Source organism: Lepidochelys olivacea (genome assembly GCF_965140295.1).
Source record: "Lepidochelys olivacea isolate rLepOli2 genome assembly, chromosome: 2".
Taxonomy (NCBI): domain Eukaryota; kingdom Metazoa; phylum Chordata; order Testudines; family Cheloniidae; genus Lepidochelys; species Lepidochelys olivacea.
In genome coordinates, this window is record NC_140412.1 from 10543099 (window position 1) to 10559026 (window position 15928).

Consider the following 15928-nt stretch of genomic DNA (forward strand, 5'->3'; position numbering starts at 1 on the left):
TCTTGTGGATTTCACTGAATTCTAATGTAACAATTTAGCTAAATAGAGAATTTCATCCAAAGCCCACTGAAGTCAATGGCAGGCTGTCTGTTGCCTTTAGTCAGCATTGGATCAGGACCAAAATCATGACTGCATCTTTTCTTTAACTCTTTCTGCAATAGAGAGGTAGGTTATGTTTTGTTACCTGATTTTTTTTTCCTTTTCATTTGATAATGTATTGGGAGTATTTTAGTTCAAGGCAGTCTGGAATATTACTTAGAACTTGAAAACAGAACAAAATAAGAAATTCTGATCCTTTTATTTTTCTAGATGGAATAAGTATTAGTGGACTTCCGCTTTCCAGTCCTTTTCGACAGATTGTCAAACCACGAGTAGAGAGCAAACCTATCAACCCGACGGAAAGCAGCAAAGTTGGTGACTTCAGTCATGTAAAGGTAAGGTAGTGGTATTGAAGTAGGTGAAGAGTTCAGCCTTCAGTTCACTGCATTCTACTGTGTTTTGTAGTAAAGATATGGAAGAGGAGTTTTTACAGGCAAATATTTTCTTTACATAGTTGTTAAGATGTATTATTGGAATGATACTCTTAGACAGGGGTGAAAGTAAGTCTAGGGACTTACCGGTACAGGGCTGGGCTGGGGCCGGCTCTGGCCCCTGGAAGGGGCGGGCCCTCGGGAAAAAGGGGGTGGGGCTGGGGGGTCAGAGCCAGCCCCGGCCCGCCCTGTACTGGCAAGTGCCTCCTTCCCCCTCCCCAAGGTATCAGTGGCAGCCGGGGGCTGTGGCAGCGGTTTAAAGGGCCCTGGGCAGTAGCGGCGGCTGGAGCCCTGGGCCCTTCAAATCGTCCCTGGAGGTTGTTCATTTCCCCCCCCCCCCGCATTAGCCTTTTTTAGTTGAGACCTGTGATGTGGAGAGGATGTAAAGAGCTTGTATTAATTGGTTCATTTTGATAAAATGTACTTGAGTCAGGAGAGTGCAATTGCTTCAGAAACAGGGTCTTGTTTTACAGACACCTGTGAAGGTGTGAAGCCTGCTATTGGTGATATGTAAATAATAAGAAGATGGAATAAGATGGAATAATCAGGAGACAGCTTAGTGAATGTCAGTATTAAAATTAGGAAAACTTAGTGATATGAGTCAATGTTTAAGTGGGTAGAAATGACACTGTTTGTGCTTACTTTAAGGGGTTCTGCCCTGGAATAAGCAACTGTAATAGGTAAAGATAGTCTATACGCTTTGTCAAAGCCTTAAACCACTGGACTGATGCCTTCAGGCAGTGAAATAATAGTTGAACAGTATTCTTACTCATCAGGTTTTGCAGAAGATATTGCTTCCAATTTTAAAAAATTGTCATTGAGACATCAAAAGTAGGACAATTTCTATATCAAATCCTTTATTCTTTATATTCGTTCTTCTGCATTTCAAAGTAAATTTAGGATGTCACTCTGGACAAGTGGTGGGCAGACTATGGCCTAGGGGCTGCATCCAGCCCTTCAGACGTTTTAATCCGGCCCTCGAGCTCCTGCCAGAGAGTGGGGTCGGGGGCTTGCTCCACACGGGTCCTGGGAGCAGTGACATGTTCCCCCTCCGGCTCCAATGCATAGGGACAGCCAGGGGGCTCTGCACGCTGCCCCCACCACAAACACTGCCCCCCAACACCGCCCCCGCAGCTCCCATTGGCCAGAAAACAGGGCCAATGTGAGCTGCAGGGGCGGTGCCTGCAGATGGGGCAGTGCGCAGAACCACCTGGCTGTGCCTCCACATAGAAGCTGGAGTGGGGACATGCCTCTGCTTCCGGGAGCTGCTTGAGGTAAGCGCCGCCCAGAGCCTGCACCCTTGCCCCCTCCCGCACCCCAACCCCCTGCCCTAGCCTGGAGTCCCCTCCTGTACCCTGAACTCCTAATTTCTGGCCCCACCCCAGAGCCTGTACCCCCAGCCGGAGCCCTCACTCCCTCCTGCACCCCAACCCCCAATTTTGTGAGCACTCATGGCCCACCATACAATTTCCATACCAAGATGTAGCCCTCGGACCAAAAAGTTTGCCCACCCCTGGTCTGGACCATCACTCTAAAGTTATTTTCCGTTTTTCTGGCTCAGTATGTGTCGTCCTATGTATTTTCCCTGTTGTAAAATTACACGGACAAAACTAAATTAAAATGTGAAACCTGATAGATTTCTTATCGTCATGATTCTCACTTAGGTATTGCTTTTAGCATTGTAGATTTACTCAGTTTGAATGAATTAGCATTATTTTTTAAGTTTAAATTTGCTTTTGAAAAGTTAAAAATTATATTAAAGTTAATTGTTAAATGGTCTTTCTTTCTTAGTCTTTTGGTGAAGATTGAATGTAATGTTAGTTCAGTATCTGATGCGTCTTCTACCTGGGATCTACATCCTGCACTAGACCATAACATCAGAAATTAGCACAGTTAATTATTTTATATACTTGAAAATATTTTGCTCAGCATGCCTATAATTTTATAAAAAAATCTCGGACTCCACAGTTCTCTCTCAAAACCTTACTCTGTATCTGAATTTACTGTCTTCGTATGGCAGAGCTATTTACAAGTCTGTTCAATCAATAATCAGATGAAGATGTTTGAAAAGATGATTCTTTCGGACCATTAATATCACTAATGCACTTTGATTTATTTCTGCATGTTAACAGAGAAATGGTAGTTAGTGTAGTTAAGTATTGTTAGTGACAGTGTGAGGGATTATAAAATATTCCTGCCGTCTTTCAATTTATTTTATGAGATTGCAAGTCTGATTTTGAGCAGTAAGTGATTTTCCAAATGCTCATCCCTGCAAATTACCAACATGATAGCGCAAACATTTGGGAGTTAATCCAGTCAGATGTTCAGCAATTGTGTAATTAACATAGAGCTGTATGGGAACCCAGAAAGTCCATCCTATGAGAAGCAAAATTTCCCACAGACAGGAAATGTTCGAAAAATTCCATTTTGGAAGTATTGAAATGGAAATTTCTTAACATTTCTGCTAGCTTCCCAGCTGCCTACTTTCCTTCAGAGCCAGGTAGCCCAGTGAATTGGCCAGTAGGGAAGTCCTGGCTCCGCAGAAGCCCATCAGGTAAGCAGCTGAGGATCTGAGTATTGCTGGAGGCTGTGGCACATTGGACTACAGGCTTCCTAGCAGCCTGGGAAGACTGGTATGTGGGCAGGCAACATGGCTGAAAACCAGGCAGGCTTCCTTCAAAAGATTTGTTGAAAATGACATGTTCCCATGGACTATTTCAGTGGCAACAAATTGGCATCATATATTGAGATTTAGGACTTAACATGCATTTTAGAGATTTTTTGTAGGGTAGATTTAGTCCTCAACACACTCCAGTTTTTAGCATGTACAATTTGAGTAGTTATGTAAAAATCTACATTTGTAAGTTGCACTTTCACAATACAGATTACACTACAGAATTTGTATGAGGTAAACAAAAGAAACAGTATTTCTTGATTAATCTTTTTTACAGTGGAAATATTTGTAATAAAAATAATATAAAGTGATCACTGTATACTTTGTATTCTGTGTTGTAATGGAAATCAATATATTTTAAAATGTACTAGAACATCCAAAATATTTATAATAATTTAAATTGGTAGTCTGTTATTGTTTAACAGTGTGATTAAAACTGATTAATGGTGACTTTTCAAAATCTAGTTAATTTGTTTTGTGTTAATCATTTGAGTTAAGTACAGTTAATTGACAGCCCTAATTAAAATGATTGTGCATACTTAGAGCCTTTGGCTGGTACAAGATAAAGCAATCCCCAAATGCTGACATACTTACTTACGTACGGTCTTGTAGAAGCATATAACAGCAAAGATAGAAGAAAAAGTAAGTGGAGATTACCACAAAGCTTGATTGTACTCAGACTTTCACCATTCCGTTATCCCTTGTGTCTTAACTAGACCTTGTTCTGACCATCTTTTATAACCTTTTTCCTTGCATCCAGGATCATATTTGATTTAGGTCTTAGTGCCCTGCCCATGTTTTCCACTGAATGCATCCAATGAAGTGAGCTGTAGCTCACGAAAGCCTATGCTCAAATAAATTTGGTAGTCTCTAAGGTGTGTCACAAGTACTCCTTTTCTTTCTGCCCATGTTTGTTATTCTGAGGGATGTAATTAAGGTTCCATTTGCTAGTATAAGCTATTTATATCCTATGTTTCCCAATCGTTTAGATACTTAAATGTGGTTACACAAACTCCCAGATCCACTATAAATCTTGTATTCAGGTTTGTGCGGTATACTCGTTTATCACAAGCTACATATTCCAAACTATTTCTAAATCTTATAGCCTTAGGTTATGTAGTTATGCTAACTCCATTGCTAATTAGACTATTAAAACTATTAATAGGCTCATTAGGCCTCAATTTACTGCAAAGCCTTCCTTAGTAGTTTTACATCTCTTGCATTACAGCTTTAATAGCTTCTATTTTAGATGATATTTTAATATGCCTTACCACGTGCTATGTAATTTAGTTTTGCACCCTCAGATGAAGTCAGGGATTACAGGTTAACAAGAACCGCTCCATAGCAAGATGATGAACAAGACACTCCACTCACTGAAAGATTCTCATACCATCCTCTGCCTGTTGGGTTTATATATATATCCCACCTTCCTGGAGAAAATTCTTGAGACTGCAGCTATGAGCTACCAAGACTGCAACAAGGCAGGCGCTTGGCTCTATTAGCATCTTACTTCCAGAGTAATTTGCCTTTTAAAAAGAAATTTTGATGAGTAGCTCAAGAGCTGTCCATTAGTTGTTTTAGTACCCCAGTTTGGCAGTTGCCTAGCCTATTATTTTCCACAGTGGCAGACCTTAACCATAGCCAAATGGATTTTGGATGTTACTTCCACTAGATATACCACTGAGTTCCAGTCCACCCCACCTTCCAAATCCCCTTTGCCATCCCTTTTCAGGGACCCCTTTCACAGGAGGATTCTTCAACAGGAAGTGGATCCCTTGATCCAATTTGGAGTTACAGAGTCTGTACCTCTTGAATACAGAGGACGGAGTTTTTACTCCAGGTACTTACTATTATGAAGAAGACAAGGCAGAATTCCCTGGCAGAGAGGCGCAGCAAACATTTCAGTGAGGACCCGGAGTGGGAGCTGCACTCTTCAGTATCCAACAAATCGTCCATCAATAGGGCTACCTGCCCTGGGACCTCTGTGCTATCCAAGAAAGAAATGCTGAACTGATTGCTCTCACAATGGTCGTGTTCTGGACTCTGGAGTGGAGTAGCCGCCTTACTCTCAGGGTCAGAACTGTTAATGTTTGTCTTCCCTCCTATTCCCCTCATATCTTAAGTTTTCTGGAAAATGCAGGGCAACAGACCATCATTTTGGGTTCACCATGACCCTGCAAATGACCACTTGCAGGTACATTTATAATTTTTCCCCACACTGTTCTCTCAGAATTGGGGCAAAACCTGCCATCCCAACACAACTCCCCTCTGGGTCACAGCCTGGGTTTTAGTTGGGCAACATACTTAGAGCGAACTTGCTTACAAGAAGTGCAGTCCATCATGATTAATAGTTGAAACCTTCTACATGCAAGTATTACACTGCTCAGACTTGCTCACAAGAAGTGAAATCCATCTTGATTAATAGTGGAAACCTTCTACATGTAAGTATTACGCTATTGTGTGGAAAAGTTTTGCCAGAAAGATCACCTTTTTCTGGAAGAGCCAGAACTTCGCTGTATCTGTAACTACATCCTGTCCCTAAAGACACTCAAACTTTCAGTCTTTCTCCTATAGAAAGCTACTCAGTTTTCACTCACCTCATGAGAGTCCAACTCTTTAAAGCCATTATTAAAACTGTCCCTCTGGTATCTTGACCTCTATGCCTCCCTGGGTTCTGAATTTAATACTAGCAGCACTTTGGTAGCTGCTCTTTGAGCCCTTGGCTTCATGTGCCTTCCAGTACTAGATACCATTAACTTGGGTTTGAATAGAGACTGGGAGTGGCTGGGTCATTACACACATTGAATCTATTTCCCCATGTTAAGTATCCTCACTTTCTAAATGGGCCATCTTGATTATCACTACAAAAGTTTTTTTTTCTCCTGCTGATAATAGCTCATCTTAATTAATTAGTCTCTTACAGTTGGTATGGCTACTTCTACCTTTTCATGTTGTGTGTGTGTGTGTATATATATATAATCTTCTTCTTGTATGTTCCATTCTATGCATCTGATGAAGTGGGCTGTAGCCCATGAAAGCTTAGGCTCAAATAAATTCGTTAGTCTCTGAAGTGGCACAAGTACTCCTGGTGTTTTATCAATGAAGGTGGCTCTTTTTTATAGCGATTACGTCAACTAGGAGGGCAAGTGAGGTTGGTGCCATTGTGGGAGATACACTGTATACCATCTTTCACTGAGATAAGGTGTTCCTCCGAGTACATCCTCTTGGTTTCTAAGATCCAATCAGACTTCCCTCTGAATCAAACGATTCATCTGCCCTTGTTTTATCTGAAGCCCCACAATGCTAGGGATGACAAGAGATTATATTATCTAGATGTTCAAAGGGTCCTAACTTTTTACTTTGATTGGACCAAAGCTATTAAGTAAATCTCCTAAACTCTTTAATTTGCCAGAAGAATGACAGGTGAAACCATCTCAGAGATTCTCAAGATGGATCTTTAGCTGCATCCTCTTCTGCTACTAGCTCTCAAACTCCTCCTCTATATGATATTAAAGCTTACTTAACTAGGGCCCAGGCTGCCTCATTTGCATCACTGTCAAACATCCTTTGGTTCAGCAGTACAGCAGATTGTTGTCCGAGTTACTTCCTCGGATCATCCTCCGAAATAAGGGTTGCTTGGAAATTACCAATGGTTAGTACGCATGGGGACCCGCGCTCAGAGAAGAAAGGAAGATTACTTACCTTTATAATAAATGGAGTTCTTCATTTTATGTGAGGTCCCTATGGGTATTCACTACCAACCTTCCTTCTCCTCCTCTTTGGATCCTTCTGATTCGTGGTAATTTAGGAACTGAAGGGATGGGTGGTCTTTGTTGCTATTTTATGCCCTGGGTTTGCAGTATGAGGAGGCATAGACCAAAGGACTCTCCTACTGAAGAATTTCTCATCCTGGGCACCCGGAGTTTGTGCACATCCACAGTTAACACCCAAAGGGACCACATGTCTCTAAGAGTTTGTTTCTATGAGGTAAGTAACCTACCTTCCTTAGACATCTAACAAAAAGGAATGCAGGCTATACTTACAAAATGGGAGACAGTATCGTAGAAAGCAGTGGCTCTGAAAAGGATTTAAGGATTATAGTGGACGAGTATCTGAAAATGAGCTTCCTGTGTAAAGCTGTGGCAAAAAGGGCCAATGTGATCCTTGGATATACAAATAGTAAAGTAGTGAGTAAGAGTGTGTAGATTTTTACCTCTGTGTACGGCATTGGTGAGACCAATACTGGACTACGATGTCCAGTTCTGTAGTCCTCATTTTAAAAAGAAGTTAAAAATTGGAGAGTGGCTCTAAAATGATTGACAGGTTAGAGAAAATGCCTGATATTGAGAGACATAAAGAGCTCAGTCAGTTTAGTTTATTTAAAAAAAAAAAAAAAGAAGACTAATAGGGGACTTGATTACAATGTATGAGTATTTCCATGCAGAACAAATACAGGGTGCTAAAGGGTTCTTTAATCTATTGGAGAAAGGCATAACAAGAACCAATATGTGGAAACTGAAGTCAGAGAAAATCTGATTAGAAATTATGCACACATTTTTAATAGTGAGGGCAATGAATCCTTGAACAAACTACCAAGGGAAGTGGTAAATTTTCCATCTCTCATTGTCTTCAGATCAAGACTTGATGTCTTTAATATGCTTTATTTAAACACAAATCACACTTTAGTCAAATGCAAGTTATTGATGTACAGGAAGTCAGATTAGGTAATCTAATGGTCCCTTCTGGCCTTAAACTGTATGAATCTATTAAATCTAAGAGCCTATTGTAGGGACTGAATCTACCCAAGGAGAAATCTTCCTATTAGAGGATCTGCCCTACTGGCTTACTTGTTGCTTCAGGACAACCAAGGAGGAGTGAACTGCCCTCCAGGTATTGCCCCATAGCCCACACTGTGTGGGAAGGCCAGAGTGCTATTTAGACCAATTTGATGTATATATTAGGGTTAACCATGCAGTATTCATGCTAATAATAATGGTTTGATAATCGCTAATACAAGAAAGAAGTGGGACTTTCTAAGTTTGCAAACAATTAGGAACAACCTGTCAAAATAATAAATATCTTTTGAGTACTCCATGAAAATGTAGTATGCAACTCTAATTATGGTTTGGAAATATTTATGCTTGTCAGAAATGATAATTCATAGAAATGTAGTTATTTGTTAGCCCTGTATAACGTAGATAAACGAGCCTTCAAAATAAGTTGAGTTTCTGCAAATGAAAATTAATCTACAGCAGTATTTCAAAAACTGCGTACTTCCATTACCACCTTTGAAATGTACTAATTTGGACATTTCCGAATATGGGTGCTTAAAAACACAAACTGCTTCAATCCTAAAAATTATAAATGAAAGAGAAAGTACTGGAACAGTAAATATTACCAATATTTTACATGCAGTTCCCTGCAGTCTACAATAATGTTTCTCTACAAATTTCAATGTTCTAATAAACCAGTCACTGACTTCTTGAAGTGACTGGGTTTTTAATAATATCATAAATTTAGTATTCTACAAAAATGCTTAATGACATCATTATAAAATTTGAAGCTGAAAAGAAAAGAAAATGACATCATTATAAAATTTGAAGCTGAAAAGAAAATTACTATTTCTGTTACTTGCTATTCAGTAATTGTAACAACTCAAGTTTTAGTCATCATAAACTATTGAAAATCTCTACCTGGGGTATAATGCAATATCCACAGAGGGAAGCTGGAACAAGACATGGCAGTGTGCCTCAAAAGGCCAGTTTGTGTGTTGAAACCTATTCTGTTTTAACTGGGGGAGGTGTGTATTGAATTTCCTATTCCATGGTCCAGAGTATCTAGTGTAGTCTAGTTTGTTACATGGGTGTACTACTCATTGTAATATATAGAAATTTATTAGTATCCCTTTAAATAGGTTGTGAGCTCTCTAGTTCAGTGGCTTTCAACCTTTCCAGACTACTGTACCCCTTTCAGGAATCTTATTTGTCTTGTGTACCCCCAAGTTTCATGTCACTTAAAAACTATTTACTTACAAAATCAGCTATAAATAAAAAAAGGGTCACAGCACACTATAACTGAAAAAATGCTTATTTTCTCATTTTTTACTATATAATTATAAAAATCAACTGGAATATATTGTTCTTACATTTCAGTGTATAGTATATAGGGCAGTATAGACAAGTCACTGTGGAAATGTTTGTATTGACTTTGCTAGTGCTTTTTATGTAGCCTGTTATAAAACTACATGAATAACTACATGAGTTGATGTATCCTTTGGAAGACCTCTGTGTACCCTGACGATACACATACCCCTGGTTGAGAACCACTGCTCTAGTGGCCCTCACTGTCTTCTGTTTTAGAACCCACAAAAACCCTGTCAGAGTTGCAGGGTATAAATGGGCCTTGCATATATGTAGCTGGCTCTTGCAATGTTATATTGATTTAGTAAACACAATTACTTGGGCCCCAGTGTGAATGTGGTTCTCTCATGTATATTGTGTAAAGAGCAAAAGACATAACACACGGGATTTGAAACAGAATCCTTGTGTGATGCATGACCAGAAAGCGTTAAGCGTCCTGCAGGCTGAATGACCCGAAGCCAACCTTTAAAGTCATGTTAGAAACGTATGTGAATGGTAATTAGGGCCATTCAAGGTAGATAGGTTAGAACTTCGTAATGCAAACCTATATTGTTAGAAGTGATACTAATTGTGTGTATCTTAGATGCTAGCAATGTAAACAGACTGTTCCAGTCTGTCACTATAACTTCTAATTCAGAGATCAAAAGGGAATATTAACATTTAGATGAATCTTGGGTGAAATAAAGTCATTGTCTATATGTCTCCTTAAAGTTTGTGATAGACTGCTTAATGGATAAATTGCCCTATGTTAATTTGTGTAACTAATTACTGGTGGTGCTTAGAAAACAGAAGGTTACATCAAAAGCCTATTGTTTACCCAGGACTGTATAGTCATGTGGATGCTAGAAAATTGGGTACAAGACCCTTGGGTTCCAATTCTTTTTATTTCAGGTCTGCTTGAGGTTTCATGCAGGGGAAGCCTAAGCCACAAGGACTGAGATCCCAGTTTTGACTGGACCGCCCTGAAATATAAACATTGGACTATAACCTTTGGACTATTTTTAATTAGTTCCATAATTCCTTGGAACTACAAAGCTCACCATCTCTGCTATGAATCTGAATCTCAAGATTGACTCATGTCTTTATGTATATTGATCTTTTAACCATACTTTTACTTTTTTAATAAATTTTAGTTTCGTTAAGAACTGGCTGTAAGCGTGTATTTGGGTAAAATCTGGAATAGTCATTAACCTGGGAGGTAATGTGTCCGATCGTTTGGGATTGGTAGAACTTTTTTATATGATGAAATAAGGTTTTCAGTAATCTTCATCATTCTTGACTTGGGCATCTGGGTGGAGGCCTGAGGCTGGGTTACTTTAAGGGAACTGTGTTGGCTTCTGGGCAACCAACGAGGTAATAAAGAAGCTGTTTTGTGCTGGCTTGGTAAATCTAAGTATTGGAATATCCACCAGCTTTGGGGATTGTCTGCTCCATTCTTTGCAGTTCACCTTAACTGAGTGAGCTTGGCTGGCTCCTCTGGGTCCCCGGTCACACCTTGGCTTTTAGAATGTTAGGAAAGTGTCATTGTTATCTCTCCATAAATGTTTCTATATCTGATTAATTCTCAGTTTCTTTTAATAATCCATTTTGTGAAACACCTTTTCCCTTCCTTTGGTAGGGCTCATGTGTTAAGGTACTACAGTAGTTGATATTTTTCTTGAGTCCTTGATATTGACTGTTTATGCCAGACATAAGTGAGAAAGTTGACTCTTTATGTAGCAATAATTGAAGGTTAGTGTGATGTATTGTCCCTTTAAATGGTTAGACATTCTGTGCTCACTCTGGCATAGCCTCATTTTTGTGTTAGTTTCAGTTTTGCTGCCAGAACAATAAAGCTACCACTACAGCAGACAGCTGTGTTTCTATCCGCTCCCTCAGTCTCTATCCTCTCCTCTGCTGGGTCCAAATATAACATATTGGTGATGCAAATCTTCTGTCCCACCAATGTCTAGTGCTCCCATTTCGTCAACAGGAAGAAAAATTAAGCAAATAATAAAAGGAGGGGAAAAGTTCACCTATTGGCACAAGGTGAAAGACTGCTGTTTTTGCTTGCATGTGTCAGCTAGCAAGAGAGGGAAGGTAGGCAAATAAAGATAGAACAAAGAAGAAGGGTTCTGTCGTTACTGCCAGAGGTATTCAAACAGAGCAGTGAGGGGAAAGCAAGCAACCATCTTGACTGACCGCATGCAAGCGGGTAGAGAGAGAAACAGTTTTAGCTAGCACTGAGCGTTCCCAGATAAAGCCAAAGGAGTGAGTCTGCAGCATAAGCATACAGTCACCAGAGGGAGATTAAGCACAGATAGTGCACAGTAAGTATAAATAAATACATTGCAGACACAAGCTGCAAGACAGGGAAATAAAAATTTCTCGTGGCAGAGAAGAGATGTCTGTGAGGGTTTGACGTTCAATGGGAGAGAAGTGAAATTGCCCCAAAAGTTGCCATGTTGGTGAGTTGGACAAAAATCATGAATCATGTGTGGTGTACCATGAATGTTTTGAGCAATTTGTAGCTTGCAACAATATTCCAGGCGGATGGAGAGTTTCAACCTTACTGACAGTGATGTGTCAAAAGGCACATGGACTGCTGTGACACCTATTATCTCCACCTGTGCCTGAAACTGCCACGTATGCTGCAGTTACTGCAGCAACACAAGGATATTCTTCTCTTACCCCATCAATGATAGCAGAACAGTATTGGTTCCATCAGGGAAGTGGAGAGTTGGTAGAAGAGTTCATTCCTGCTCTGAGGAAGTTGTCAGATTATTGCCAGTTTGGACAAATATTAAGTGATGCCCTGTACGACCAGTGTGTCTCTGGATTGTGCAATGACCAGATCCAGAAGACATTACTTACTGTATCAGCATTTACATTCAAGAAGGCTGTTGAAGTAGCTATTGCCATGGAAACTGCAGTGAAAGATTTTCTGGAATTTAGTGTGAGCTGAGAAATGCACCTCCTGAATCAGTGAGACAGAGGACTATGGGAATGTAAGAAATTTCTGTGAGGCCATTTTGCACAAACTACACTTGCAGAGACAGGGTGCTGGGAATGCCAAGTCATTTGCAAAATGTGCCAGAAAAAAGGACACATTACTGTGACCTATCAAACAGTTCAGCAATCAGCAACACAGAATAGAATCATAGAATATCAGGGTTGGAAGGGACCCCAGAAGGTCATCTAGTCCAACCCCCTGCTCAAAGCAGGACCAATTCCCAGTTAAATCATCCCAGCCAGGGCTTTGTCAAGCCTGACCTTAAAAACCTCTAAGGAAGGAGATTCTACCACCTCCCTAGGTAACGCATTCCAGTGTTTCACCACCCTCTTAGTGAAAAAGTTTTTCCTAATATCCAATCTAAACCTCCCCCACTGCAACTTGAATAGAATAGCTATTGATCAAAGAAGACACCTATGAAGACTGAAACTAAGACAGGATGGAAGTTGGGAATTTATAATGAAGACAAGATCTCTAGTGATACTGACCAAGATCTAACACTGTATATGTTGTTGGAGGCTAGAGTTCGCATCTGGGTTACACCCTTGATTGAAGGAGTTCCTACAAGAATGGAGCTTGTTACTGGAGCTGCCATTTCATTGATTTCTGCATCTACCTGTCACCAGACTTTGTCAAAGTTCTTCAAAAGCATGGAAGTTTCTTCGAGATGATGTATACGGCAGAAAAGTTAGTTCCAAAAGGTATACTCCAGGTAAAAGTAGATGGACGATCAGTTGTTTTACCCTTGTATATGATTGAAGGAATGTATCCACAATTATTTGGCAGAACTGGGCTTGAGAAACTCTGAATTGGACTGATATCAAGGAGATCATGGAAACAGCTCGAAATCTTTAAGAAATACTGGACAGACACCACAAAGTTTTTGAAAAAGAACTTGGACGGATGAGCAATGTGTCAGTTTAAGATCACTTTTGAGTCTGATAGCCAATGAAAATATTGGAAGCACAAAATTGTGCCTTATATTCTGAAGCTTCTGATGGTGGCTGATTTGGACTGTATATTGTGAATATTGGAATCTTATCCACGGTTTTACACGGTGAATGGGGTACACCCATTGTACCAATGATCAAGAGGGATGGCTGTCTGAATTTGTAGACCCTTAATTCAGTTTTATATGCAGATGAGTATCCACTACCTCATATTGAAGATTTGTTTGCTATATTTAATGGAGGACAGTTTTTCACTACATTGGATTTGGTCAATGCATACCTAGAAATGGAGATTCATCGGGCATCTTACAAGTGTGTCTCAATCAACACACACGTTTATTTTATTATAAAAGATTGCCTTTTGGTATCACATTGGCACTTGCCCTGTTCCAGAAAGCCATGGGTGAGATCCTGAAGGGACTGAACAGAGTTCATTGCTATTTGGAGAACATCCTTGTCACAAGAAAGGATTAAGAGGATCATCTTTGAAATACGGATGCTGTCTTGCAACGTTAGGAAGACCATTGATTTGAGGATACATCAAGAGAGATGAATTTTTCAAAACTTCAGTTGAATACCTTGGATGTGTAATTCATGCCTGGGGCATATGGAAATCACCAGAGAAAGAGAAGGCAGTTTTTGAAGCACCAGCACCAGAGAACTTGTCACATTCTTAGGACTGCTTGACTACTAAGGTTATTGTCAGCTTTACATGAACTCTTACAAGCAAAGAAAAAATAGAACTGGACTAAAGAAAGTGAGTGTGCATTTAAGGAATGGTGGCCAGGGATTGACAGACATAGAGAGGATGGTGGAGTGCTGTACTACGCGTCAGCAAATTCAGCAAGAATCTGCCCAGTTCATCTATACTGTTGGTCATGGCCTCAGACTTCTTGGACACACATTCACATGGACTTTACCAGATCTTGAGAAGATTATATGATTACTGAACAACTTTCTACAACTATCTAATATGAGATACACATTAAGGGCCCAATTATTTCTTTCCCAACCTCCCAGCACTCACTGGTGGCAGAAGCGGAGAGGTGTATTAGCAAAGTTTTGACCACTACTTTAGCCCAGGCCTCAGGCCCCATACCAGACCTCTGAAACAAGGGCTTAGGTTTCAGGACCTCTTCCTACTACAGCTACTTACTGTAAGAATGAAATAATTGGGCCCTTAATGCGTATCTCATGTCAGATAGTTGTAGAAAAGCTGGAAAAGTAAAGAAAAATAATTTTAAAAATATGGCATTTTACAGCACTAATCTGTTCATCTCAGCAACCTGAAAAGTAAAATTCTGAAGCAGGACTGAGATGAAATTTCAGTAATTTAATTTTTTTTCTAATGCTACAGGTTTTTTCTCTTCAGTTTCAAGATCCTTTTGGTGCCTAATATGATACAAAGATGATCTTACATTTTAAGCCAGCCTATGCCAGTTATTAAATTAATAGTCTGCAGTTGCTCCATTTAAGCCCTCGAGGTTCATAACTGCATCTTCAGTATTGATCAATTTCAGGCTTTCAATTTTTAATCCTATTGAATCTGTGGTAGCATAGCTCTATACTGAAGTAGTTCTTTAGACATTTTTGATGTTTTGCTGTGTTTGAACTTCTCTCCTCCGTTCCTTTCTTGCGCCTCATTCTCTTCTCAAACAGTTCCTATGTTACAATTCGAGACAGCTGCTAACTGACAATTTTGGGAAAAGCTTTTTTTTGCTAAGAATGCCTTAGCAAAGCTTCTCCTTGTACTAGTGGCACATTTGGTAAACAAGATATTGAAGCAAAGCAGATCCTCCGTAAAAGCAGTAAATAAAGACGGTCTGAATTAAAAAATGATTCACATTGGGTAGAAATAAGCAAATTAACAAAGGACTGCTTAGGGCAATATGAGCCCTCCTAGGAAAAAGTGGTCTGCTAGGGAGGTGGTCGGGGTGTGATCCCTGAATGACGATGCCTGGAAGCATTACCTCTTTGAAAGAGGTAATGCTTCCACTGGTACTTCAGCAGAAAAAAAACCTGGGAAGTAGCTCTTGCGATACCTTTAAAAATGTATAGTTAAGCTTCCCTTGCAGTGTTTTTAGCTGGGCTGGAGGTGAGATCTCCTCACCTACTCAGGCATACTACTTCTGGCATACCAGCTAGTTACCCATCATCTTGGCTAGTGTCTGCAGCCAAATGATGGTTTCCACCTGCTTGAATGTATGAGCTGGTAGGAGTGCATCTTTTGTAGTGCATCCTGGCATGGTCAGCTGTAATTTGGCCCTTGCTAGTCAAAACACATAGCTGTCCAAAACAAAAAATAGCTATTTAGAAAGTGCTTTTGAAATATATTTCAATCTGTGTTAATTTTGCTGCTGAGACACTGAGAACAGAAAATAATGTATAGTCTCACAAAAAGAGTTCATTTGGTCACTGTCTTAGGATTCCGTAGATTCTCTCAGTGTAATCAGTTGATAAGACTTAATATATGCAAATAGACAAGCAAGCATATTTTCAGATTTTGCCTCCAGAAAAGCCATATGTAAGATGCAGCGCTTTCTCAGGATGACAGCTTTGAGTTATGTGAACTTGCTCATTCTTTATCTTTTTTCTTTACTATGCATATCCCTTATTATGCAGTTCTATATTTGTGAATAAAC

At 39.9% G+C, this 15928-nt stretch overlaps 1 protein-coding gene across 2 annotated transcripts in view; it reads left to right on the forward strand.

The window, feature by feature from the left end:
• TRAPPC9 (trafficking protein particle complex subunit 9) overlaps positions 1–15928 on the forward strand; it is an 832591-nt gene that overhangs the window by 200015 nt on the left and 616648 nt on the right. For both annotated transcript variants that reach the window (XM_084622016.1, XM_084622015.1), the window contains exon 17: positions 310–434. In XM_084622016.1, the coding sequence (XP_084478142.1) occupies positions 310–434 (125 nt within the window). The remainder of the gene's footprint in view (positions 1–309; positions 435–15928) is intronic.